Source organism: Pleuronectes platessa, chromosome 13, assembly GCF_947347685.1.
Source record: "Pleuronectes platessa chromosome 13, fPlePla1.1, whole genome shotgun sequence".
Classification (NCBI taxonomy): Eukaryota; Metazoa; Chordata; class Actinopteri; order Pleuronectiformes; family Pleuronectidae; genus Pleuronectes; species Pleuronectes platessa.
In genome coordinates this window covers 816,856-844,238 of record NC_070638.1, presented here as the reverse complement: position 1 = coordinate 844,238, position 27,383 = coordinate 816,856, and the positions used below count along the sequence as shown (strand labels likewise).

The window sequence follows — 27,383 nt, the reverse complement described above, 5'->3', positions numbered from 1 at the left end:
GCACGCACGTGCATACCAGATGCACACTGGGAAGGAACTTTTAGATGCGCGCTTTCCAATTCCAAAAATGGCGGAGTCTGAGGCATCGCGATCTCCAATTAAAAAGAAGGTGAGAAGGTGTGGGTACAAGAAAGACTGGGAAAATGAATATTTGTGGCTGAAAGGTATTCAGGGGGATACCGAGAGGGCTTTTTGTGACCTTTGCAAAACGTCCTTCTCAATCGGACATGGAGGGGAATACGATATTAAACGACACAGACTCACGGACACTCACAAGAAACGTGTCCAACAGAAAGAGACATCCAAATCTATGGATGCTTTCCTCCGACCTAAAAACGACTGTCTAGCTGACAAAGTGACTGCTGCAGAGGTGACCAGTGTGTATCACACTGTCCAACACGCTACATCATATCGAGCAGGAGATTGTGGCACAAAGCTAGCCCCAACGATGTATCCAGACTCTGACATTGCCAAGAGGACGGCCTGTGGTCGGACGAAGGCAGAAGCCATTGTCACGGATGTACTTGGCCCTGCCTCTGTCGAAGATTTCTTGAAAGTCCTCAGAAGACCACTGAATGAGCAACGAGAGGCAACCAAAGGTAAAGTTATGTTCATGGATGTTACATTGTTGTGTGTTAGCTATTTGTGTAGCGTTAGCTAGCTAATGTTAGCTAATCATCTTCTGCTGTATGTTAAAAGTCAACTTTTCCTTCAGTTCACTGAAATTGCATTCTTAGCTAACATAATGCTGCTCATCCGTGCGTTCGTGAAACCAGGCTCTGTGTATCCTTACATGATTGTGAGCAACATTTCACTATTCGTTATCTCCCAAACTAAACAAACAAAACAACTATAATTTTTGAAAGGTATAAATATTTCTAAAGATAATATATCTTGAATTTTTTATAATAATCTGTTTTTAGAGAATCTCTTTTAAATTCACCCCATCTGTGTGTGTGTCTCCACAGCCCACACGCCATTCTTCTCAGTGGCTTCAGACGCCTCCAATCATGGGACCACCAAGCTCTTCCCACTGTCAGTGCGTTACTGGACGCCAGACTTGGGAGTACAGACGAAGGTCCTAGATTTCTATGATGACAGTGATGAAACATCTGCCGCAATCCACAACCAGATAGTCACCAAGCTGGAGGAAAACGGACTGCGACTAGACATGATATCTGCGTATTCTGCTGACAATGCTAGTGTGAATTACGGGAGATACAACTCTGCCTTCCAGAAACTGAAAGAGAACAACAATTGCCTTTTGAAGGCAAACTGTGTGGCCCACATTGTTCACAACAGTGCAAAACACGCAGGAGATCGGCTAAATATCGACATTGAAAATGTCGTCAACAAGACCTTTAGCCACTTCTCCTCATCTGCCAAACGCACTGAGGAACTTAAGTCAATTCACACCTTTGTGGAGATAGAGTACCAGCCCCTGCTTAGAAATGTGCCCACAAGATGGCTGAGCTTGTGGCCTGCAGTGAAGAGGCTTCACGACAGCTGGGCTCCTATCAAGACCTACTTTCTCTCATTGGGAGAGGACGGGTGCCCAAAGTCACTATGGCGGCTGTTCAAGGATGACCAGGATGGTGAGGGCAACCCCCTTGATCTACAGGTAATTCATTTTAATTGCACTCAACTTTTTTTTTTCATCTAAGTATTATTACATGAAACAGGGATTAGAGAAATGATGATAATGCAAACAGTGCCAGCACACAGGATCATTGACTCTCTTTACGTATTTTAGGTTTACCTGTCCTTCCTCAGCAATGCGCTGAAGATTTTCCACGACACTGTGCTGGCGCTGGAGCAAGAGGATGGGACTGTCTGTGAGCTCTACAATACGATGTTCACCCTAAAAACCAATCTACAGCTACGACAGAGTGATGGTTTCTTTGGGGCCCAGACGGATGTACTCCTCCAGCAGTTTCGAGACAGACAGGCCGCTGTGCTCAGAGAGGACATGTGCAACTTCTACCAGTCCTCTCTCACCTACCTGGAGCAGCGCTATGACTTCTCAGACTCCAACTACCAGAAGAAATTGGCTAGCCTGGCACTAAAGAACAGCCCATTCAACTTCTCCCATCTCTGTGAAGCTGTAGAGGTCCTGCAGCTAAGCAAGAAGTTGGACATGGATGCGCTATATGATGAGTATTGTGTCGTTCTGCCACACCAACAGGCCATCGTGCAGTCTGGAGCTCCAGTCGGGGAGAAGTGGGCCACCTTACTCAAGCACACACACACACCAAACATGACAGCATTAGCTTCTTTCCTCTTGAGTGTACCAATCACCAATGCTTCAGTGGAGAGGGTCTTTTCACTGATGACAGGATGCTGGACGGACACAAGGAACAGATGTTCGGTAAACCTCATCAAGTCAGAAATCCAGGTGAAGAGCAACTTCACATTCAGTTGCAAGGACTTCTACACTTATGTAGTAAAAGAGAAGGTTCTCCTCAATGCTGCACGCTCCAACAAGAAATACAAGTTCAAGAAGAAACCTGAAGGTAAGAAACCTAGTTATGTAAGACCCCATTTGTCTAAGATGAAGTTTGATGTGCAAATGTGTCAAAATATGTCATTGTTTTGCATAGGATTGTATCTTGGCACCTTTTTGTGTTGTTGTCAGCTTGTGATGGTGATGGGTTTGCACTCCTCTGTCTATACTGGAAAACCATTTGGAAGCTTATCATAAAAATTAATGTTGCTTTAATTCTGTCTCTTATCTTTCTTCCTTATTTGATTCAGATGCTGGTGAAGAGGTTTGAGTCCTAAAGGTGTCCCCAACGTCCTAAAGATGTCCCCAGAACACTGAACAGTTTTTTTTCCTGCGCCTGCCTTAACTAACATGCAAGTTCACCATCCTTCCTCCCCCTTCTCGTTCCATGAACCTCTGGAGTCGTGAGTTCAAGACCTTTTTTTTTTTTAAACTGTTCCTGTGGTGTTGAGCAACTACAATTCCTGTTAATCCTATAATTTTACATTATAATTTATTTAAAGTGAATAAATTGTAATGAAAAATAAATAAAATTAAATAGCTAAAGTAAATCGTGAGTGGAAGTGCATCTGTGTGTCAATTCATTGAATGTTCAAAGTATTATGAATCTTTATTTAGAAGAAAATACACATCGGTTGGCCTATTCAAGAGCATTAATCAGTAATTGCACATGTTTAGGGGAATACAGCATTATTAATATACCATGTAAGGTGGTATGTGCTAGAAATGTGAGTCAGTGAGTCTGCCCGTGAGGTGGGGGACCCGCCGCGCCAGGCAGTGTCCCCCATTGTCCCCCCAAAACATACCCCTTGTCCCCCCTTGGGCTTATTAGCAGGTGGTCACCCTAATGGATTAGGATTGTGGATCGTGTGTCAGAGGTCGCAATGGTGGATCCAGTTTGGTGGATTCTATATCGTGTGGGCTGATCGTAGTGGTAATGGCGGATCCTGGTTCGCGTTGGCGTCATATAATGGTGGTGGACCACGACCGAGATGCTAAGTCATAATTATGAGATACTATCTCATAATAATGAAATACTAGTAATAATTATGAGATACACATTTTTTTTTTCATGCCAGTGGGCATGGAAAAACAAGTGAGCAGCCCTTGCAGATGCGTGCGTGCATGTGTGATTGTGTGTGTGTGAGTGTGTGTGTCTGTGTACTATATATTGTCTCTTTCACTTCTCGTGATTCTGGTAAACAGTCTCATTTATTGTAAATTGGTTCAGCAAATTGTTTGGTGTTTCTATCTTTTGATCAGATGTAGAGATACTGACTGTAAATTTTAATATAATGTGATTATTACAATGAATCACAGTTTGGAATTTTAAAGCAGTGATTTACTTTCTTTAACTTTTTCCTTTGCATCAGTTATTTATCCATAATTTTGTACTTTGCAGTATTTATCAGAGTCATGTGAAGTTTAATTTCCCTTTCAGCTTTGCAGGTTTCTGGGAAATGGTGTGACTTCCAGTAAAGACCTCGTCTCTGTGCTCATAGAAAAACTGAAAGTAGTTTACGTTTGATTCAGAGAGGAAAAGGAAGCAAAGACAATTCACTTCAACATGCAACGGAACCACAGGAAGTTCTCTGGAGACTTGTTCTCATGAAAATGTGTCAACATGTGAAGATGTTGAGTTTTGATCTTATTAGAAAAATAAGTTTATAAAGTCTAACAGGTTTTTCTCTAAATTCCCCAAAATCGTGTGCAGCAGAGAGCGCAAGTGGGGAAGTTGACGAGGGAGACTTCGATGAGATGTTTTGGAACATGGGGATAAAAAGCCTGAGGAGGTTTTTCACTGTTTTGAATGTAATGACGACCAAAAGTTTGACGATGACAAAGGACATCGCTTGGGTTCCAGCGTTGGCGGTCCTCGCAGCGCCTATTCTGGTCCCTGTTGTGGCTGCGACTCCGGTTCCTGCCCCACGTCCGGGACTGAGGTTGGAGAACTTGTCCTCTGCCCCTGGCCGGCCTCCGGGCCGTTCACCTGAGCCCTTGTTCTCTGTCCCTGGTCGGCCACGGGGCCGTCCACCCGAGACTTTGTCCATGTACCGGATTCCCTCCTCTGGTTCCCCCCTCCTCCCTCCCTTCTCAGTTTTTTGGGGGGGAATCCGGCCCTTGGGGGGGGGGGTTCTGTTTTTAATCAGATCAAAAGTCAACATCTTCACACGTTGACACATTTTCATGAGAACAAGTCTCCGGAGAACTTCCTGTGGTTCCGTTGCATGTTGAGGTGAGTTGTCTTCGCTTCCTCTTCATTTCTGATTCAAACTGAAACTACTTGTTCCTTTTTTCCTGAGCACAGAGACGAAGTCTTTACTGGAAGTCACACCATTTCCCAGAAACCTGCAAATCCGAAGGTGAAATTAAACCTCACACGACTCTGATCAATAGTGCAAAGTATATTATATTTAAATTTACAGTCAGTATCTCTACGTCTGATCAAAAGATAGAAACACAAACAATTTACTGAACCAACTTACAATAAATGAGACGTTTATCAGAATCACCTGAAGTGAAAGAGACATTATCTAGTACACACACACACTCTCTCTCTCTCTCTCTCTCTCTCTCTCTCTCTCTCTCTCTCTCTCTCTCTCTCTCTCTCTCTCTCTCTCTATACAGACCATGGTTCTTGTCAGCTGCTCAGAAATAAACGTGTTGGGGAGTGTTTTGCTGGGTGAAGATATAAAGACTGGAACTGAAGCTCTGAGGCAGAGCAGCAGTTTCCTGTCCACTGTAAGTACACACACTCTCTCTCTCTCTCTCTCTCTCTCTCTCTCTCTCTCTCTCTCTTCAAGAGAAATTCAATAATTCATTTCTTGTTTTTTTACTTATGTTGTGTTGTTACTTATTGTTCTGCATTGTCTGAATATTAGTCTGTATACATTGTGTGTATCTATATATATACATGAAAAGAAGCCCTGCAGCTTATTAGCACAGCTGCATTTGTTTTCCATGTAAAATAAAAGATCTTGTTTCAATTTTACACTTTTTAAGAAGAATGAAATAAAAAAATTACAAACTCAACATGACACAAAAACATTTCTTTCTAAAAACGTGCAACAAACTAAGCATAAGATTAAGACTTGAATTTATTTAAGACGCAGTAACAGATTAGTGCTTGAACTTGAGATTGCTGAATTTTAGACTTTTTAAAACTCAATGAAAACGTTAAAAATAAAATACAAATTTACTCTTTACACATGTGTCTAATCCCAGCTGCATTAGGAGATAATGTGGTTTAATCTCGTTCTGCTGGATTAATATGTTAAAGGTTCGTTTGGATTTCTCACATCAGCTAACGATGATCATCTGATTCCTCTGTTATTGTTCATTCGCTGCTCCGGAATTAATGTGTGATTTAAAACAACACATTTGTAGTAACACACCAGTGATTTATTGATAACCTCCACCTGTCTGTTGGTTTGTGTGTTTGGGTTTTATTGGATCGAACTTTGGACCATTTTCACAGTTTAATCGATTGATCTTGATGAAATAAATTATAGACATATTATATATATAGACATATTTAGAGGACCTATATTTATGAGTCTGTTTCATTTGATCCAAATAAAAAACACCTTCTATTTTATGGTGGTTCTGACATATGAGTCCTTGTAGGTTCTGGTTAGAATTCTTTAAATTGTCTGTTAATATTAACTGAGGAAAGGTCAATCTTATGTTTAATGATTTCAGTGAAGCCTGTCTGTGTTTCAACGAGGTGACGGACGACTCACAGTTTGGATGTTTTGTCTGATTCCTCTAGTCTCGACTGAAAATGAATCCTGAGTCCAGCAGAACGATGGAGATGGCAGCACTCGGCCGGCCTTTCAGCCTCGGGATGCTGTACGACTGCCGCCAAGATTCTCTCATCCCTGGTAAAGACTCACACGTTACCGGATGTGATTGTATTCTGCCATTTTGTGTTTTTAAATCAATACTTAGATGGGGAACTGAGTGTCCAACCACATTTCAAAATAAAAATGCAAAAATGCAAATCAAAGGGTCTCTGTTGTATGACAGAGATCCTTTAATTTGCACTGCTGGTTTGGGGCTGATAAATAAGTGATCAAATGGGTTTGACAGTTTTCAGGTCATAAACAGTTCAGGTCATAACGTATTTGGATATGTTGTATATGTATGTAGATATAGTTCATAAAACTTACTTTTCAACTACAACATAGGTTTCGACTTAGTTAATTTTTCCATTACAGTAACTTAGAAACATCTATCAGGGTCCATTTAGCTTCAGTATCTTGCCCAAGGACACTTCAGATGGGGAAGACTGAGGATGGAATCGTCAACCTTCTGGTTGGAGAACGACCACTCCATCCCTCAGCCAAGAGTAAAGTCATAATTATACGACAGTATAAGTCTTAATATTCTTATTCTTCCTTTGGATCAATAAAGATTCTATTTATCCATTGACCCAATGTTATGAAAATAAAGTTGTCATATTACGAGAATAGAGGCAAATACATTTTTTTTAAAAGATAAGAAAATACAAAATAATAAAATAACCACGAAGAAGAAATGATCATGACCCAGACGTGAGCAACAATAACGTCACAGTCGACAAAACATTTCTTCCTCCACTAAAGAGACAGTCTCTGTGTCTGTGGTTCTTTCTTCTCTCGACAGTCACGATCTGTTCCTGACGATCGTGTCGAGCGAATGAAGCTAAACTTTTAAGTATTTTGTTTTTTGTGAAACTTAAAGTTTAACGAGATGCTGCACATTCCTCGTTTTAACACAGGAGACAAACTGATCGACTGATGTTCATGACACAAAGATTAATATTGTGGTTTTATTCTCATAAAATTACAAATTCTTTTCTTGAAATATTACGATGAAACTGCTGATTTTTTTCTTTCAACTTTGTCCCGATACTCCTTCATACTATTGAGATTCAGTTTTCATTGTTACTCATCAATTGTGTTTTCCCTCATAAAACAAACTTTGGTGACATATGTTACGTTTATAGAAAGTGTAGTTGATTCCAGCATTTCATCCATGTTTACGCGTGGGCAGACTTCTTCTATCCGGCTCTTTTGGTGCAGCGCAGAATACTTTGATGTGGTACTGCCCCCTGCTGGTTAGTGGAATAATGTGACAGTATTAGTGAGGTTGTGTATTGTGTGACCTGCCTGAACTTGCAGGTGCATCCCAGTCCGTACTTAGGGATCTTAACCCATTCAAGCTAGCATTAGCTGCTACGCTATAGGCCCAGTCAAATTTTTTCATTGGCTATATGGTATATTCTATGCAGCCGAGATGTCGTTGTTGAAGTTGATGTTGATGAAGGAATCTCAGCGGACCTCGTTCTTGTTTGTTGTTGTTTGCTTCCAAGACCAACCACCTCTGCCAGTTTGCTCCTCACTGGTAGGGGCAACGTCTTCTGTATGTACATTCACAGCAGTTCCCACCGACTGATTAAGTCCAGCTTTCTGTAGAATCTATCACATAGCATGAACTCCAAGGACATTAGCCAAGAGTCTCTTAATATCTCCCATGGCAAGTTGTTCTCCCACCATAATCTCTTCCAACTTTGAAATCAAAGAATGTGCTCCATCTTGAAGAGTCGGTAACTTCTCAATTATGTCATATACATATCTGTAGTCTGCCAAGGCTTATACTCCAAATTCTGCCCGCGGACGACCACGGGAAACATTTTCTTGAGTGTCAACTGTTTTCTTGGACGTAAAGTATTTTTCATGCCCGATAGTTTGGAGCCTTCTTTCTGCAGCTCTTCCCTCTGTGTCTGCAACTCCTCTACCTGGTTCTTCAGTGTTATTTGTCTTTCTGTTTGTCTTGTATTTTCTACGTCTCTATCTCTCTTATCGTTTGCAGCTTTGATCTGTTTCTGTCCCTCATTTTCAAACAACTGGAGAATGTCAAGCTCCACTTGCCTCTTTTCTTTGTGTCTTTCTCCCTTTTCACCCTTCTTTTGCTCTGCCTTGTATGTGTACACAAGTTCTTGCATTATTATAATATCGTCTGGGTTCATAGTCCCCTCTACCGTCCATGGTTGGTCAATTTCAGGCCAGCATTTATGCCATTTTCCAGATATTTTTTCAATGTTTGTGTCACTCCAAGTGAGGAAATTATTGTTATTCTTATTTTATACCAGCCCATAGTGTAGCTTTTGGGGCTCTTGATACCAGCACATTTGCATTCTCTAGTCAATGCAAACAATTACCTCTCTCCGTTTATCAAAATTATCTTTATCCATTATTTAAAGTTAAATTAAAATTAAACTTAATTTGTTCCCAAAGTAAACCCTTAACTAAGTATTGTCGAATTTAATGAAAACCAAATGAAACAAAAAGTTCAAGCTGTAAAAGATTATTTTAGAACTACAGACAGATCCTATCTAGCGGAATCAAGCAAGCAATTGTATTTCCTAATATTGTCTGAACAATCTTGCTTTCCCACAAATAACAAATTGTCTTTTTAGCTTTAACTAAAGCCCATTAAAGAATTGTTTTTAAAAATTGTGTGACTCTGTCCCTGTGACTCACAAGAGTCTTATCCACAGTGAAAACCCCCCTCACGTTTCTACACCCCCCCCTTTCTGCTCCAAAGAGGAGAGGTGCAGAGGGAAGTTCATGTAGAGAGACACACAAACACAACACAGCACATGGGCAAAGTGGGAACCAGTTGAGGAAATAAAAGGAGTGGTTATATTAATTAAGTCCTCCTAAGGAGGTTCATTGTTTCATAACGTCCGCTATAAGAGCAGCTCATGGTTCGTTAGTCCCCTTAATAGGGGCTCATAGTGTTATTACGTCCTCAATAAGAGAGGCTCATGTTTTATTAGGTTTATCCCAATTTTTCTCTTTAAAGGGGACATATTATGCCCATTTCACCACAGTTGAATGATTGTCTGTAAAAAAATTTGGTCAAAATACCACAAGGATCATTTAAAACAGCCTTCCTCAGATTGACCTGTTTTGAGTGCCCCGGCCCCCCCCTCTCACCGCCCCGCCCCCCCCTGTCACCAACAACCCACCCCCCCTTTCACCGCCCCGCCCCCGACACACACAGACACACACACACACAGACACACACGCACACACATCTTAAATCTCCCCTTAGCATATTTAAGGTTGTTAAAATCATTTTAAGTCACTGTCCTACACATATATTTCTGTATCCGTTTGTTGTGTTTCTTCATTGAAGCTACAATTTTCAAAGTACTACATCTTCTGATAAAGATGTAGATTATTTAAATACATGCATTTAATATGTGTGTATACACACATATCTACACTTAAAATATGCTCTGCTCCACTCTCAAGCCCCGATGAGAGACCAGCTAGCCGCTGAGAGCTAGTTCGGTTTGACGGTTCTCGACGTCTCAGTCCGGTTGTTGTCACGCCCTCACTCCCGGAACCCCTCACCCAGACCCGGGTCTGTCGGGTTCCCCTCCGCGTGGACTGACGGTCCGTGTGCGGACATGAGGCCGAGCAAATAGCGGAGGCTTAGCTCCGGGCTGCTAACAACATCGCTGTGCTGCGTTCGGGGTAACTCGGATATCCCGACCTCCTGCAACATAGCGAACATGAAATAGTTTTCTTCGATGAACATACCCACAGACACACAGACACACACACACACACACACACAGACAAAGGGATCGTGGAGGGGCTACAGCTTTGGAGGCTAAAGGCCGAATTATAGTCGGGTTGCACGCATGCGCAAGACACGCAACACGCCCCTTTCGTGCCCTCTGCGGGCTTGCGTGCATCCGCCAATTTTTCTAACTACACGACAAAGCGACGCGAGCCTCACGCAGCCCGCAAGGCTTGTGATTGGTCTGCTTACTACATCCCGTCCGGACTCTAGTTTCCGGTTTCATGCCCCAAAATACGCGGAAATCACGGAAGATTTAGAAGAACGAATATGGACCAAATAGAAGAGCACTTGGCAGAAGAGATCCGAATATATGACCATTTGTATAACCCGTCACTGACTGGCCGATTTGTCCGCCAGAAATAGGCTATTAGGAGCCGGAGTGGCGATGTAAATAAACAGTCGACGAAGAAGAAGACGTCTCTTCTTTGTGTGTTTTGTCTTTGAAAAAAAACGTTACTCCGCCTAGAGTTCTAGCGGTGAATTGCGTTGCAACACGCGCAACACGTTGGTGAAGCATAAACCAAAACGAGTCCGTCGATGCAGCTGCGTGGCCTTCCGCGGTTGCAGTCGCAGGACTATAATTCAGCCTTAACACTGCTGCAACTTTTGCGGCGAAATGCACTTAAAACCCCCGGATATGAGTCTATTTTAAAGCGAGTGACGGAGGCGGCAACGAGCTAATGGTGACCGGCAGCGGTTCGTGCAGCTCGGGGTGTGTGGAGCAAATCTGTACGGGCCACAAAAGTTATAAGGCGCAGCTCTCTCCCCCCCTCCTTCTCCTCCGCTTCGCCACCCGGGCATCACAGGAGAGGCTGTCGGCTGCAGACGGAGACCGGGGGGGGGGGGGTTCCTGGAACACGTTCCGGTGCTATTTTCTAACAAAGCTCCACAAACAGCTGTTTTAAGTTATTCCTGCTGTTTCAACCTGGCGACACACACAGAAGCAACGACTGGGGTTAGCCTCCGAGTGCATTGTTTTCACACACACACACACACAAGCTACGACTCCGAGAGCATTGTTCCTCCACTCCGGACCCGAAATGGGATCTCTCCCCCCACCTCCCAGCCCGATGCTTCCCGGCCGGGGTTCCAAATGCAATACTGCTGTAAATACGTTCACAAGCAGCCATTCCAGAAAGTGATGCAACTTTAAACACAAACTAACAGCCAACTAGCGTTAGCTCCCTGCTGCTAACCGTAGCGGGACACACATTGGGGACACACAGGCTGGAGATTTGTCACAGATCGATAATGATCAATGATGAAAATGAGACATACCCTGCAGACGTGGGGAGCCGGTGAGACGTGTCCGGCTCTCAGGTGTGTGAAGTCAGCGGGAGCATCGACAGCCTCGCAGTGAGCCGCCCGGGTACAGCCGGGATCCAACCCATCACCGAGCAGCCGTCTGCCCGCTGTCGCTGCCTCCGACGCCGGCCGGCAAGCCGGGCACTGATTGCTATGAGGCTAACGCCACCTAGCTTACATGTCACCGTCAATTACCGAAACGAAACAGGAGCTTTTCTAGTTGAAGACACTCACTGCGACACGAGACACGCACCGTCAACGCTCCCCTGTCCGTGGGGAGATCAGTCAGGCGGCTGCTGCTAACCGTAAACAAACACCGACAGGTCCACCAGAAGCGAGCCGCAGACATGGGTCCAGCAGCCCGACGACATCACCCAGCGAGCCCGAGCTGAGGAGGGGGCTTTGGCATGTGACTTACCCCGACCGCAGGCTCTGCTTCTCGGCCAGATCTCCGCCTCTCACCCCGCTCGACGGCTGGTTAGTGTCCCCCCTCGGCTAGCTTCCCAGCTAACACCCGCCGACTCGAGCTGAGGAGGGTGCTGTGGCTCGTAACGTAACCCGGTCTCCTCCTCCACCAGATCTCCGCCTCCGGGGGGGGGGCTATGCCATGTAGACCGACTGTGACTTCAATTCTGGTCGTAATCCCATTCGACGCACTTTCTTACATTGAGGAACCACAACAAATCGCGGGAGTTGTTTTTTTCCAGAGTTTTTGGGACAGTAGACATGCCAGATACCCACACTAACGTGTAGAAGCACTACAAAAGTGGATTTTTCAATTCCTGACTATGCCCAGCAAACTGTAACGCAGTGATTAATAAACACATGTCTTACCGTTAAGAAATTGAGGGACCATTTTCATAATCTTGCACAATGTCATTTAATCACCTTATCGTTACAATTAAACTATTCTAGACTATTTCATGTCTTTACCTTATTTCTTTCCTTTTTTCATTAGCAGGTCAGAGATTATTCCCTAAATCACAGATCAGTCCAAAAAGGGAGAGGGCTAACGAATAACATATGGGATAGTATTTAAAAAGTCTGAGAATTTAAGAATCAAGACGCCATTAATGTTAAAATGTCATTGTGTGTTATACCCATGCCAAAATGATTTAATCTAGCGAATATACGACAGCTACTTTAAGTAACATGTGATCGTAAGTGAAGATGTTGGTTATCAAGCATTGGTAATAGCTAACTAGGTGGCTAACTAATTTAGCTACAGCTGGATGTTATACGTTTTATTCCAGCTAACAGTGCTATGAGCCTAAAGTGTCAACAATAATTTACCGTGTCTGTGAACTCTAATTATGATGTTAAACTGCGCACTAGTGGTAAAACTACACCATAGCAACACTAGTTATAAAGCATCTCAAACACCAACATATCTTTAGTTTCTTGTTTCTTATAGGAAAATTAGCCATTAGCTTAAATCAACCAACATATCAGTTAGTCTCTATTCTCAAGGGTTTCCAGAGTTAGCATGTCATGTAAATGATCGACAGTATCCGCGTTTGGTAGATGGCACCGGAGGATTAACATATTAACTCTCCTGTAATCCTTGTTTCTTTGATAAAGTCTTAACTTAAAAGGAGAGAACTACAACTGCCAGGGTGCGGCATAGCTTTGGCCATGAAAAGCAATATTAGTTTTTGTTTTATAGAGACATCTTTTTAAGGGAAAGTTGAAAGAAGAATACTTTTGTAAATTGTAAATTATTCCTGCTTCTAAATACAAAGATGATGAGTCTTGTTGCTTTTAGTCTTTCTATGTATAAAAGGTAGTTTAACCACATTTCTTCTTTGTTTGCAGCAATGACTCTGTGGAACCCCGATGACCTCGGGAAAGATACGAGAGAACGACCAAAACCTAACAGCCAATTTGAGATAGTTGCATCTGAATCAATTGAGGATAAATCTTCAGCACTAAAGGTTGAAGCTTCTCTTAAAGCAAGTGTCTTATGTGGACTGGTTGAGGTGGGGGGATCGGCCAAATACCTGAATGATCACAAGACATCCAGAAATCAAGCCAGAGTAACACTGAAGTATGAAACTACCACTAAGTTCCAGGAACTTTCCATGAAACATCTCGGAAGAGGCAACGTGAAACATCCGTATGTTTTTGACAAAGGAATAGCAACACATGTAGTCACAGCTATTCTTTATGGAGCACAAGCCTTCTTTGTGTTTGATCGTGAGATGTCAGAAACAGAAGATCATCAGGACGTTCAAGGCAACTTGAAAATGATGATCAAGAAGATCCCAGGCATCTCTATAGAGGGGGAAGGTTCCCTGAACATGGAATACAAAGATAAGGAAAATGTTGAGAAGTTTTCTTGCAAGTTCCACGGAGACTTTTGTCTTGAAAAGAATCCTGTGTCCTTTCATGATGCCGTGCAGGTCTATCAAAGCCTGCCAAAACTACTGGGATCCAATGGGGAAAAAGCAGTTCCAGTGAAAGTCTGGCTGTTGCCATTGACAAGTTTAGATTCTACTGCTGCTAAACTTGTTCGTCAGATAAGTGTAGGACTAGTTCAGGAAGCACAGACAGTCCTGGAGGACTTCAGTGAGCTGGAAATGAGATGCAACGATGCCATGAGAACAACAACAGCACAGCAGTTTCCTCAGATTCGCAAAAAACTTAGAAGTTTTAAAGAAAGGTGCTCTGTGTTCAAACTAGAATTCCAACGAACTTTATCATTGAAACTTTCATCTATACGAGGAGGAGGTGAAGAGGAGGCTGTGCTTGCAGAGATACTGGAGAAGAGACACTCATCTCCGTTCAACAGCAAAAACCTGACTGAGTGGATGGACTGTAAAGAGAGAGAAATCTCCATTTTAAAGTCTTTCACCAAGATGATGAAAAACACAAAGACCATCTCATCGCAGAATGGTCTAGATGAGGAGATTCTCAGTGCAGAGCAGGTCCTGTGTTTTGTTTTCACCTCACTGGGAAACGCTGAGTCGTACCTCTCAGCTTTATCAAAATACCTAAAGGGAACCACAACACCTGATGTCCCTCAAGATCCACAGACCTATGATGTAGAGAAGGAGCAGTGGTACCTTTCAAACAAAGTTCCTGATGAAATGAGGAAAAAAGCAAAGCTCTTCAGTGATTTTGCAGAGGCCAACAAGGAGAACATTAACATAAAGTTCCTCATAGCGGGTTTGACAAATGAGACACAAAAAGGTTCAAGCATCTACCTTTATAAAGAAAGCACTTCTCTCAGGGAGAACTTTGAACCACCTTCAAAGCCTGACAGTGTGAAAGCAAGTGACATAAACCACAACAGTGTGACCCTGAAGATCTCTCCACCCAGATCTGGAGCCGAGAACATCACGTCCTACTCTGTTGAGTACTGTGTCCATGGAGAGGATGGATGGCAACAGAAGACAGCGTCAAAGGATGGAGACGTCACAGTGAGCGACCTGAGTCCTAACACAGAGTATGTGTTCAGATGCAGAGCTGTCACCTCAGTAGGTGTTGGACCAGTCAACGAGGTCAGTGGAACCATTAGAACTCTGCCCTGCAGCCCTCCTGGAAAACCTCGAGTTGAACCAAACTCAAGTGAGATAACCGTTAGCTGGCAGAGACCTGCTGAGCTTGGACAAGATGTCCACGTTCTGAGCTACATCGTGGAGTACGCCCAAGCAGACAAAGTGGGGAAAGCAGAAGATCTCCAGTGGAACCAAACAATGTCAGGAGCTGAAGAGGTGATCATATCAGAGCTTCAGTCAGAGACAGAGTATGTTGTCAGGGTCACATGTGACTGTGGTGGAGCTGGCAGAAGCAAGGAAAGCATCTCTGTGAACGTCTGCACAAAGAATGTTAAACCTCTCACAGAATTCCTCACTCGTACGAGCGTAAGAATAAGTTCTGAGCCCCTGTCAGTTTACAAACTGTCACTGAATGAAGAGGATATTGATATACGAGGCTGCCGGATGTTTAACTTTGGCAAAACAAGCATGAAGAGAAATCGCACCATGATTCTTTTTGGAGAGTCTGGATCAGGAAAGTCCACTTTGATAAATGGAATGATCAACTACATTGTAGGTGTAGAGTGGGACGACAACTTCAGATTTAAATTAATAGTCAAGGATCATTCAAGGTCAGAAGCTGAGAGTCAGACCCCTCAAGTCACTGTGTACAAACTGAACCATCAGGAGGGGTTTAAAATCCCCTTCTCTCTGACCATTGTGGATATTCCAGAAGATATAGAAGACATAGAAAAAGACAAGTTGATCGTAGAGCAGCTTCGTAATCTCTTCTTTGCTGAGGAGGGAATCAGTGAAATCGATGCTGTGTGTTTCGTAGCTCCAGCTTCTTTAGCACGACTCACACCAACACAGACACACATGTTTGACTCAGTTCTCTCCATCTTCGGCAAAGACGTTACAAAAAACATCCGGATTCTGGTGACATTTACAGACAGCCAACTTTCAACAGTTCTGGAGGCGATCAACGAGGCGGATGTCCCGTGTCTGAAAACCAAAGAAGGACTACCGGTTCACTTCAAGTTCAATAACTCAGCGTTGTTTGCCCAAAACAAATCGTGTGCAGCAGAGAGCGTGAGTGGGGAAGATGACGAGGGAGACTTCGAGGAGATGTTTTGGAACATGGGGATAAAAAGCATGAGGAAGTTTTTCACTGCTTTGAATGAAATGCAGACAAAAAACTTGACGAAGACAATTCTTCGAGACATATGGAAAAGCCAATTCTGGGATCCATTGCAGAGAACATAGACTTGCTCATAGAAGCAAGTAATGAGATGTTTCCCCCTAGTGTTCACTGCAAGTGCATTACACATGCAACCACAGAGGATGGTCCTCCAGGTGCTGAACCACATGTATGAACCAATGGGCACACGCTCTGTGTGATGCAGCTATCCACATGTTAGCCCAATGTGCCGATTCACATTTTCATTTAGAAACGCTAGCTACTTGATGCACTTATTGCAAGTCGCTTTGGATAAAAGCGTCATCTAAACAAAATGTAATGTTATATACTATAACACAGTGCATACGGTCTGTCAAGAATCTGATGTAGAGTTTCAAATTGTCAACCACTTCCTCTCTTACATTAAAATTTGAATGAAAGTATCAATGCACCTGGACAAAGTTGTTCAGAAGTAAAATGACCTTAATGAAATTAAGCTAGCAGGGTAACGTTAGCTATGTAGAATCATTCTTGTTGAGTCAGTAACGTTCTAAAATATCACGCTCACTGTTGATACAGTTCACGTCAACATTAAGCGTTAGGATTCCAAACTTATCCGCTGCTTCCCGGGTTAAACAAATGTTCCCATCGTACCTCACGGTCTCATCATAGCTAATCAGCTAAATATGTTGTTTAACCTAGAAACTTGGTCGCAGGTTGCTACAGATTCAAACTGTCTGTTGTCTCTTCAACTAGTGAAACAAATGATTCCTCAGATTCCCTGAGTTTACAGCTTGATCCCGGAACTCCGACTTTATTCTGTTGAACCGCATCTGAACTTCCCACCGCGACAATGTCATCTAGGCAAAATGGCCGCCATTGTCTGTATGACAAGAAGTGGATCAAAATGAACGAATAATATTCTAAAGTGAAGCCACTGTGAAAGTGCCCGGAAATCTGATCTATAAGGTATCTTTCTCTTTCCCTGTTCATCCAGACCAATCAGCTCGTTGCTCCCTCACTGCTAAACACTCATCTAAATCACGACTGTTTCCTGTCCTGGCTCCTAAACACTGGAACCAGCTCCACATCGACAGAAGAAAGTTTAGAAACCTTCCGCTGCAAACTAAAAACACACTCTTCAGACTTTACTTTCAATAACATTTTAAAACTAACAAGGTAGCAGCACTTAAATGTCACTTACTTATAGCACTTTGTAGTTTTGCTTTCTTAGAAGAAATTGTACTTTCTTGATTCTTGTTGCTTTGGGTTTGTTACATCATGGTTGATGCACTTATTGTGAATCTTTGGATAAAAGCGTCAGCTAAATGAAATGTAATCACTCACACCTGTTATGAGGAAATCAGACATTTTATTGTCCTGTGATTGTTGACATTTATTACCTGAAGATTAATAAATGTCACGTTGTCACATGTTGTCGTCTGATGTGTCACGATGTCATGTCCCCGATGAGGGACGGAAGAAGATCCTGAAACTGGGACTTGTGGATTTTGAAAGAGTTTATTACATATGATTTAATGCGGTTGTGTGATGTCACCATATATATATATATACATAAACTTTATTTGTGATGAAGGTCAAATTATTTGGTGTCATTTCCCCTGGGGATGAATTCACAGTAGTTTCCAACACACATGAACGTGAGGAATGTTGAAATATTCTACTTACTTTATACATATCTTTAAACCTGCTGTATGAATAAACTTTGATTTGACGATTTGAAATCTTCTCCACTTTATACACTGTTGATTTTAAAGTAGTTCAGCTTAAGGTCCAGCAGAGGGCGCTGCTGTACATCACTGTCACTGCTCCCTTATTGATTGATTAGTTAATTAAAATAACAAAGAAACAAAAGATCTGAGACGATCACAAGCTTCCCAGAATTATTTTGATTATTTTTACAAATGAAGAGTCTCAAGTGAGTGTCTGATAAACTTTCATTTCTATGCTTCACATGTTTTCTGACATTCTGTCGTAGGTTATGGTTCTGATCACAACTTCCTGTAATATTTGAGCATTTTTGGTTGATAATCAACATGTCATAGTTTGATGTTGTGTGGATAATACAGGTGGAAAGTCTTCTCACAATAGAAAATAGTAGAAAGCCTTTATTGTCATTGTAATATGATACAATTACATGTATAAAAAAGCAGCAAACCAAGGAGCATGCAGCCACGTTTCCATCAGGTTTCCATCCAATCAGGTGAATGGTCTCAACAACTATGGACGCACAACAAGCTACACACAAATCTAAGGTTATTGATGCTGCAGGAATTATTCGATTCATCAATTAATTGAGTGAAAATCATTTGGTATCCACTTTTTATTGATTGATAGATTAGAATAAGTGAAGTTGAAATAATGTGTGTTCCTACCAAATGGATTTGAATCAATTGTTAAAGAAAATGATCAACACGGGGCGTGTGTGGCCTGGGGCCACAGGGTGACCCCAGACCTCCAGGGGCCACACACGCCCCGTGTTGATCATTTCCCCTGATTCATCCTGGTTGAACCTCAGGTGTAGTCCACACACACACACACACACACACACAGATGTTAATCCTCTTCATGCAGCTCATTGGACCCCCACTGTCTCATCTGCTGTGATGTGGAGAGGTGGCGTTCAGGTGACAGTGGGATAAACGGCCGCTGCTCGCTGCTGATCTGCAGGCCTGCCCACACAGAGGGAACAGCCCTGTGCTTCTGGACGACTGCTTGGTGTCGTCATCAGTGACAGAAGCTCCGTTGTTAAAGCTGTTAAACACACACACTGCTCAGCTGACAGAGAGCGACACACACTCCATCCCAACAAGGTCCACACACACAATGTGAAACACATCCAGACACACTGTCGCACCATTGTGGTTCAGATGACAAAGTGCACTTTCTCCAGTTTGTGTTGTGTTATAAACCAACACTGGGTCATTATACAACTGATTTAATTTGTGAGTGTGTGAGTGTGTGTGCTTGTTCTCTTGTACAGTTGTTTATGTCAGGACCTTTTGGCCGGTCCTCACTTTCTGACCCACTTTAACAGACTGTTTGTGGTTAAGACTTGGTTTTAGGGTTAGAATCAGGTTAGGGTTGGGTTGGGTTAGTGTTAGGCATTTAGTTATGATAGTTTGATTAGGGTAAGGGGCCAGGGAGTGTCCTCTCTAAGATAGAAGTACAAACGTGTGTGTGTGTGTGTGTGTCTACTCTGGCCTGACACTACTCATCGTGCATTCCTGGTCTTTCCTGACCCATTGACCAATCATCAGTGAACATAACCCAATCACATGCAGGCTAGAATATTCATATATTAAATAAAGACGACCACTTCCTTCAGAAATGAAGCCAAAATATCTCAGATGCAAACGCTGCCCTCTGGTGGTGATGACTTAATTTACAGTCAGAGTCGGTGCAGCTGTGATGGTGGAGTTGAGCTGTGGTATAGAGGTTCCGCCCACACATGTGCTCCACCAATCAGGAGTCGGCCTCAGCTGTCAATCATCATGTCTCAGCCTGTTCTTATATCATCAAATAACTAAATTAAACGACCTGAAATGACAGAAACCGTCTTTGACAAACATTTATTTAACAACTACTTTGATTATTTAGGCGTTTTTTATCCATCTGCATCACAGCCTGTGAGACGGGGCCTGAGCGTCTGACTCTGTGATGTGATTACTGCACATGTCACTTTTCATCCCGATCTGGACAACATGCTCGTTATTAATCTTTGGCATAAATCTGGACTTTGGCAGCCGGAGCCTATGACACACACACACACACACACACGCATACACACACACGCACCCACACACACACAGAGCCAGACAGACAGACAGACAGAGAGACACACGCACACACACACAGACAGACAGACAGACAGACAGAGAGACAGACACACACACACACACACAAAGACAGAGAGACAGACACACACACACACACACAAAGACAGACAGACAGACAGACAGACAGATTTCTCTCCTCCGATCGTCACACACTATGAGCACCTGGTGTGTGTTGTATCTGGGAGACAGGCGTCTGTTCCAGGAGATTTCACCTCCCACTATAAACCAGCTGTAAACTGCAGACGACGCCCTTCCAGTTCTAACTCGGAGTCTTTCCATTAATGACACAACTTCAACAAGATAGCGGTAAAGAAGCTGCTGGTCCACCATCGCCGGCAGTTACAGGAACTGACGATATTTAAAATCTACAAATAAAAGCGATCCCGATCCGCTCAGTTTCCATCTGTGGGTTTGAGTCTCTCTGCAGCTCGACGAGCACAGGACCCGAGGTCATTCATTAAACATGGCCGTCTAAAAATAAAGGCCTCTTCCTCTTTAATCTGGGCCAGAGCTGCGAGTGGTTTGCACACGAGAGACAAAGAGAGGAGGAGGAGGAGGGTGTTTCATCTTCATCCCGACCAAAGGACTGATTTGTTCTTCAGGAGCGTGACCTCTGGTCTTTCTGTAGCAGACCCATCGACCAGCAGCAGGGACCAGCTCACAATCAGCCAGCACACTCCAGATCAAAGGATCAGACAAAAGATGAAAGTCAGCTTAATCAATCTGTGATCGAAGAACTGGAGCATACACAGACTTTATAATCCTTTATTCTGATACATTTAAGATCTTTTTATATTTATTTTTATTGTAGGTTTACGACTTCAATCTCATCCAATATACACATGATCCTCTCGTGGATTCATGAGCTCTGGTACATTTCTGCCTTTCATCTCTGAGACTACTTTGAGATTATGACTTTGATCTCTGACATCATAATGATTCAGACGTGATGAACATGTGATCGATGACCGTCACGTTGCTTTTCTCTACATTCGCACTTTGTCTGTTTCTTGAGAAACTTAATTTAATAAGTTGTATAAACTCAAATTAAAATCACTTCGTATGAGAATCCTGAAAATAAAAACTAGACTTTTTAATTAACGTGAATCAAACATTTACATGAGAAATAGAAAATACAGAAAACAGACACTCAGTGGTTAGATAGAGTAGATTCATCTCCTCTTCCTCCTCTCCTAACCCTCCTCCTCTTCCTCTCTTTCCTCAGACTATCACCTTCCTCCTCTCCTCACCCTCCTCCTCTTCCTCTCTTTCCTCAGACTCTCACCTTCCTCCTCTCCTCTCCTAACCCTCCTCCTCCACTCTTTCCTCAGACTTTCACCTTCCTCCTCTTCCCCAGACTTTCACTTTCCTCCTCTTCCTCTCTTTCCTCAGACTCTCAACTTCCTCCTCTTCCCCAGACTCTCACCTTCCTCCTCTTCCTCAGACTCTCACCTTCCTCCTCTCCTCACCCTCCTCCTCTTCCTCTCTTTCCTCAGACTCTCACCTTCCTCCTCTCCTCACCCTCCTCCTCTTTTTCCTCAGACTCTCACCTTCCTCCTCTTCCTCACACTCTCACCTTCCTCCTCCTCTCTTTCCTCAGACTCTCCTCACCTTCCTCCTCTTCCTCTCTTTCCTCAGACTCTCACCTTCCTCCTCTCTTCAGCCTCCTCCTCTTTCCTCAGACTCTCACCTTTGTCCTTTCCTCACCCTCCTCCTCTCTTTCGTCAGACTCTCACCTTCCTCCTCCTCTTCCTCTCTTTTCTCAGACTCTCACCCTCCTCCTCTTCCTCTCTTTCCTCAGACTCTCACCCTCCTCCTCTTCCTCTCTTTTCCTCAGACTCTAACCTTCCTCCTCTCCTCAGCCTCCTCCTCTTCCACAGACCCTCACCTTCCTCCTCTCCTCTCCTCTCCCAGACCCTCGTCCTCTTCCTCTCTTTCCTCAGACTCTCACCTTCCTCCTCTCCTCACCCTCCTCCTCTTCCTCTCTTTCCTCAGACTTTCCTCACCCTCTTCTTCTTCCTCTCTTTCCTCAGACTCTCACCTTCCTCCTCTCCTAACCTTCCTCCTCTTCCTCTCTTTCCTCAGACTTTCCTCACCCTCCTCCTCCTCCTCTTCCTCTCTTTCCTCAGACTCTCACCCTCCTCCTCTTCCTCTCTTTCCTCAGACTCTCACCTTCCTCCTCTCCTCCCCCAGACCCTCCTCCTCCTCCTCCTCCTCGGCCTGTAGGTGAGCTGTATGATTGGGCAGCAGGTCGGAGGGGTAGAGCCTTTTGGAAATCACATGGTTCACATTTCCAGCTCTGTGAGACGCCATTTTGGAGGAAAGTTTGGAATTAGTGGACCTGAGGAGGAGGAGGAGGAAGAGGAGGAAGAGGAGGGCTTCACCGTGAGAGAAGTTTGACACGCACGCACCTCAGGAACAACAGAGAGAAGAGTCCGGGGCCGTGCGGGATAACTCACACTGGGTTTAGCACGGTTTGACTCGGAGTGTGCCAGCTGCAAGGAAGTTTAGTACCCGGGATAAACACCGGAGCTTCGGAGCGGATCCTCCTCCCGGTGCTCCTCCCGGCGCTCCTCCTGCCGGAAGCAGTTTCTCCGGAGTTTGGCAGCCGCAGGTCTCAGTCGGTGAAGACACATCCACACTTTTTATATCCAGCCCCGTGTGGCCGCCGCGGTCAGTCTGCGCTGTGCACGCCGGGACAAGGAGCCTCTCTGACGGGGAACTCCAGCTCAGAGAGTCGGTAAGACACGGGGCTCGTGTCCGGCTCGTCCCGCCCTCGTAGTCACTTGGAGCCGTGTTTTCGTGGCCGGTTCCCCGGAGGCTCGGCGCTGCTCCCCGCTGCTCCCCGGGCAGGGAGCTTTTCCCCGGGCAGGGAGTTTGTTTGCCGGAGCGGAACTTGGTGTCGTCGTGGAGGAGTCCCTTCAGCCCGGACCTGGAGCGGTGACAGCGGGCTCCGACCGGAGCAGTCACCGATCCAACACACCGACCCTGTGTGGCGGAGTGAATGAGGCTAACACGGACCTAGCGCCACACCGAGCCGAGCCAGACCGTGCCATGCCCGTCCGAAAGAAAGGTAAGCCGCTTTCACTTAACACATTAACTAGCCCGCTAGCCTCGGCTAACCGAGTCCAGTGAGGCGGGTTTCGAACCCAAAACTCCCTCAAACTGAGCCCGACGCGGTCACACACACACACCCGACCCCCACACTCCTCACACGGCTTCTCCTGCACCGGGCCGAGCCGGGCCGAGCCGGGACAGACAGGTGAAGAGAGTTAAAGTAGGGCTAGCCCGTTAGCCGCTGGAGCTAACCAAGTTGTATGTGGGGCACCTTGTCCGGAGACGAGCCAAACTAAAAATAAACTCTAATATGAATCAAATATTTAGTCTCAGAAGTGAAGCGTGAAGCTGCTGCAGCTCCGACACGAACACTGCGGCTGTCAGCTGGGGTTACACACTTATTATAGTCACTGAGTATAAGAATATATATATATATATACACATGTTAGTGTCTATATATGAGGACTGATCCACATGTTGACATGTGATACCACACATCAACTCTGAACACTTCTATATAAATACGTGTGTTTAATATCTGTGTATATATACACACAGGTATTTATTTGCCTGTATTATATACATATATACTGTGTGTGTGTGTATGGGTATATATATAGTGTGTTTATATACATGTATAAGTGTACATGTCTATATATGTATATTTGTGTGTGGATGTATTGTGTGTTTTGTGTAGTTTGTTTACCTAGCAGCAGATCTGATGCTCCACCTCCTCTCAATCTAAACTGACTTTGACATTTCCCTAGTTTGTGTTTGCACTTCACAGAATGAGTTCGCTCTGTTATGTGCACACACTGAGTCCAGGTCAGTGTTCAATCTCAGGGATTACTGCTGCACAGAGCCGTGTCTGCTGAGCTGAAGCTACACTTTGCTGCCAGCCCGTCTCAGATCAGTTTCCATGAGAATGAATGGACGGCGGCTGTGCTCGGCTCGGTTGTATCCCAGACTCACCTCTGCTGCTTCCTCCTCCTGTCGTCCAGATGCCCAGCGAGCGCTGCTGCTGCTGGAGGAGTACCGGGCCAAGCTGAACCACACGGAGGATCGGCAGCTCCGACACTCCATCCAGAGGGTCATCGACATCTTCCAGAGCAACCTGTTCCAGGCTCTCATAGGTACGACTCTCTGTTTCCCCAGGATCACCGAAGTCTGTCAGGGTCTGTCTGAAAAGTCTGATCAGGTTCTAACGGAACAGAAACTAGTGAATAAACAAGTCAGGAAACGATTTGACCAACAAGGCCCTCGTCTGTGTTTACCTCACCGAGTCCAGAATCACATGGATTTATATGTGGAGATTTATATGTGTCAGATAAAAGTCTGATTAGATAAACAAAAAGGTGTATTTGTGATGATATAGTATGATCCGGTCCAGTGGCGATATCTTTTTACATTATTATAAAATACTTTGGAGTTGTCTCTGTATGAAGCTCAGGACGACAGGGTTGAAGTGTTGTGTGGCTGCAGGTTATTAAAAGTCAACAGCAGAGTTTTATTTTCTTAATTTCATGCAGATGTTGTGATGCATCAGTTGGTGCGGCCAAAATCTCAGACTCCTGTTTCAGTTCTCAGATATGTGTGGATTAACCCTCACACCTCTAATGTGGAGCAAACTGCTGAAGATCTTCTGTCAGAGGTCAGAGTGTTTCCTGGCCGCCGCTCGGATCCTTGTAGATCTGGAGGAAAGAGTCGGGCATCATGGCTGCAGCCTTCCTCGTGCTCATTTGCTCATTTGCTCATTTGTACTGTGCGCGCCTTGACAGCGGGGCGAGAGGTCATTAAGTTTATCGATGTGTTTGTGTGATTGTCCGAGGGCGATGGTTGAGTACGCAGCCAGAGCACACGGCAGCAGCAGCAACATCTGGATGAGAAGAACCTGGAAGTGTCCGGACTTATACAGAATCCTTATTCTCAGGCTCCTGATTGAAATCATCACTCTGCTGCTGTGCCACGTTCTAACCTGGACGATTTCTAGTTGTACACGTTTTTGGGAAAAAAATTCAAAAAACGCCCGAAATATCCTGGAAAACAAAAAACAGTCAAAAACAGTTGTTTGCAGATTTCTCAGTTTCTTTGTAGAAATATGAAAATGTGACTTAGAAATGCAGAGTCTTTCAAATCTCCATGTTTTTGAAAGTAGCTGACGAGTTCAGAGACGATCACTAACAGTGGCTCTGCCCTGGGAGCAACCTGCAGGATAATAAACCTGTAATAATAAACAGAGCTGATGGTTGACCGCTGGTTTTTCACAAACCTCAGTTAAAACGTACTGGAAAGAGAATCCTGGATTTGAAAGAAAAACAACGAGGCAGCTGAAGGTTGGTTTCTGTCTTCACCGAGTCACATGAGTTCATGAGCGTAAACTTCCTGAGTGGAGATGAAACTTATTCTTGTCTTTGGAAGAGTTGATAGAAGAGTAGAAGTCGCCCTGCAGGTTTCCAGCTGCAGTTGTTTGTGTGGTGCTTTGGCAGCAGCTTCAGGATCTGGGCAAACAGAGACGCTGCTGCAGGGTTAACGGCCCGGACGGGAATGTGGTTGGATCTGTTTGAGGTTCCCAGGGCTGAGTCACTGAGGCTCTGTCCACACTGAGACGTTTGAGTTTTAGAACGTTTTGGAATAAGAACCAGAGGTTTAGCTCCAGAACAGTAGTTATCTGAATCCACACTAACACCTGAGAACATGCATCACACAACTCTGCAGGTGGTGTTTAGCTACAGACTGAGGCTACATCCACACGACTGCGTTTTCATTTGAAAACACATCAACTCTTCTACGGATCCGTCTGATGTCCACACACGTCTGGAGTTTCTCAGGGAAACAGGGAAGTGTGTGAACCTCTCACTACCCTGTTCGTCTGAAACCCTGAAGCTGAGTCTGGACCAGCAGAAACTGAGATGTTTGGAAAGAACACAGAGACGCTCACAACCTCTTGCTGATTGGTTCTTTTCAGTCATGACCTAGCCTTCACTGATTGGTCAGGCTCATATTACATGACCTCCTTCCAGAATAAAAGCACCAGCAGCGGCCTCTGACACCAGAGTAGAACAGAAGATGGAGAATCAAAGTGTTCCTGACATGTTGTCTCTGCTATCAGCAGCTGCTCATGATGCAGCCGTGTACCTGTGGAGGAGACCAGATGTTCTTCTGTTCACACATGCATGCTCGTGGACGTTAGCGGTCATGTGATGTGCGTGTTCACGTGTTACTGTGGACAGGGATTGTAACAGAGATCCCTGTAGATCGAAAACGTGGTCGTGTGGTCGGAGCCTAAATCTGTGACTCAGCTGACTCGGGTTCGTGGAAGGACGGCGGCTCTGCTCCGTTCTGTTCCTTCTGCATCCACCTCAGGTTCCTGCTCTTAGCATCTTCATCATTAATGGATGAGTGGGAATCGTCAGTGTGAACTCAGTGGCCTCGTTCCTGCATCGTCTTCGTCTTCGTCTTCGTCTGCGTCTGCGTCTTCTTCGGTCAACAGTCAGTGACAGTGACAATAGAACATGAGCTGAATATATCAACAGTTAATAAATAAAAGTTAATGATCATTTTCATTGACAACCTGCAGATAATCTATAATTACTTATAATATTTGATATAATATATATCATTACAAAGTGCGATTTATCTTAGCGTAACATCATTTGTTCTTTTTTTAATATTTTGTTTACGCCTCTACTCCAGTGACACCTGGTGGCCGGAGGAATTATATTTTTCAGTTTGTCATCAGTTCTCATTCTGGTCAACAAGAAATCTCACAAACATTTTGACCAAGTTTCTTCAAATTAGCATCAAACTTTCATTTGAACTCAAGGATGGATTGATATGATTTCGATGGTTAAAGATCAGAGGTCACTGCGACCTCACAAAATACAGTTTTTCTTTATTATAACAGAACTTTTATTTAACTTATGCATAACAGAACTTTAGTGTAAACAAACTTTATTATAACAGAAGTTTGTTGTAACAGAACCAAACTGTTCTCTGAGCTTTGACCACAACTCTTCTTAAGCACCTAGTCTTCTTCTGCAGTGGTTTAAACGTAGTGTCTGTTCTCCTTCATCCCATTGGCTCGGGGGGGAACAAACCTGAGCCGGCTTCGACTCCTGATCTTAAATAATAATTCATTTATTGACTCTGCATTGTGTTTTTTATTCAGCATGCAGTCTCCCTCTGTGTGTTTGTCACGCTCACCCTGACGTCCCAGCATCTGATGAAAAATAGATTTCTGCTGCACAGTTTCCAATCTGCCAAACCCCCCAAAAAGAGATGTCTGCAGCAGGCCGAGCACCGTGTAATCCCTCAGTGGACATGACGATTACCCCCCCGGCCCATAATCCTCCACC

General features: G+C 44.1%; 3 protein-coding genes and 1 long non-coding RNA gene across 15 annotated transcripts in view; 3 read left to right on the top strand and 1 right to left on the bottom strand.

Annotated features, from left to right (window-relative positions):
• Window positions 1–448: 448 nt before the first annotated feature.
• On the top strand, window positions 449–3,236 carry LOC128454454 (uncharacterized). The gene is made up of 4 exons (XM_053437859.1): window positions 449–599; window positions 969–1,621; window positions 1,754–2,513; window positions 2,755–3,236. Exons 1-4 carry the CDS (start codon window positions 449–451, stop codon window positions 2,772–2,774), a joined length of 1,584 nt encoding a protein of 527 aa, XP_053293834.1. The 3' UTR covers window positions 2,775–3,236.
• Window positions 3,237–5,108: 1,872 nt separating this feature from the next.
• On the top strand, window positions 5,109–17,544 carry LOC128454665 (uncharacterized). Its single transcript, XM_053438124.1, has 3 exons — window positions 5,109–5,245; window positions 6,276–6,387; window positions 13,268–17,544. Exons 1-3 carry the CDS (start codon window positions 5,135–5,137, stop codon window positions 16,195–16,197), a joined length of 3,153 nt encoding a protein of 1,050 aa, XP_053294099.1. The 5' UTR covers window positions 5,109–5,134; the 3' UTR covers window positions 16,198–17,544.
• A 3,178-nt stretch (window positions 17,545–20,722) lies between these two features.
• LOC128454690 (uncharacterized) lies at window positions 20,723–22,654 on the bottom strand. Its single transcript, XR_008341637.1, has 2 exons — window positions 21,257–22,654; window positions 20,723–21,204 (listed from the first exon to the last, which is right to left on the bottom strand). It is a non-coding gene; the product is annotated as an uncharacterized LOC128454690 (long non-coding RNA).
• Window positions 22,655–22,818: 164 nt separating this feature from the next.
• Window positions 22,819–27,383, top strand: part of dlg1b (discs large MAGUK scaffold protein 1b) — a 48,797-nt gene continuing 44,232 nt past the window's right edge. For 3 of the 12 annotated variants that reach the window (XM_053438136.1, XM_053438133.1, XM_053438129.1), the window contains exons 1-2: window positions 22,822–23,044; window positions 24,030–24,161. In XM_053438136.1, the coding sequence (XP_053294111.1) occupies window positions 23,026–23,044; window positions 24,030–24,161 (151 nt within the window). In that variant the 5' untranslated portion in view covers window positions 22,822–23,025. Of the gene's footprint in view, window positions 23,045–24,029; window positions 24,162–27,383 lie in introns of all 12 variants that reach the window. The other 9 variants (XM_053438128.1, XM_053438125.1, XM_053438132.1 and 6 more) reach the window with 5 other exon arrangements.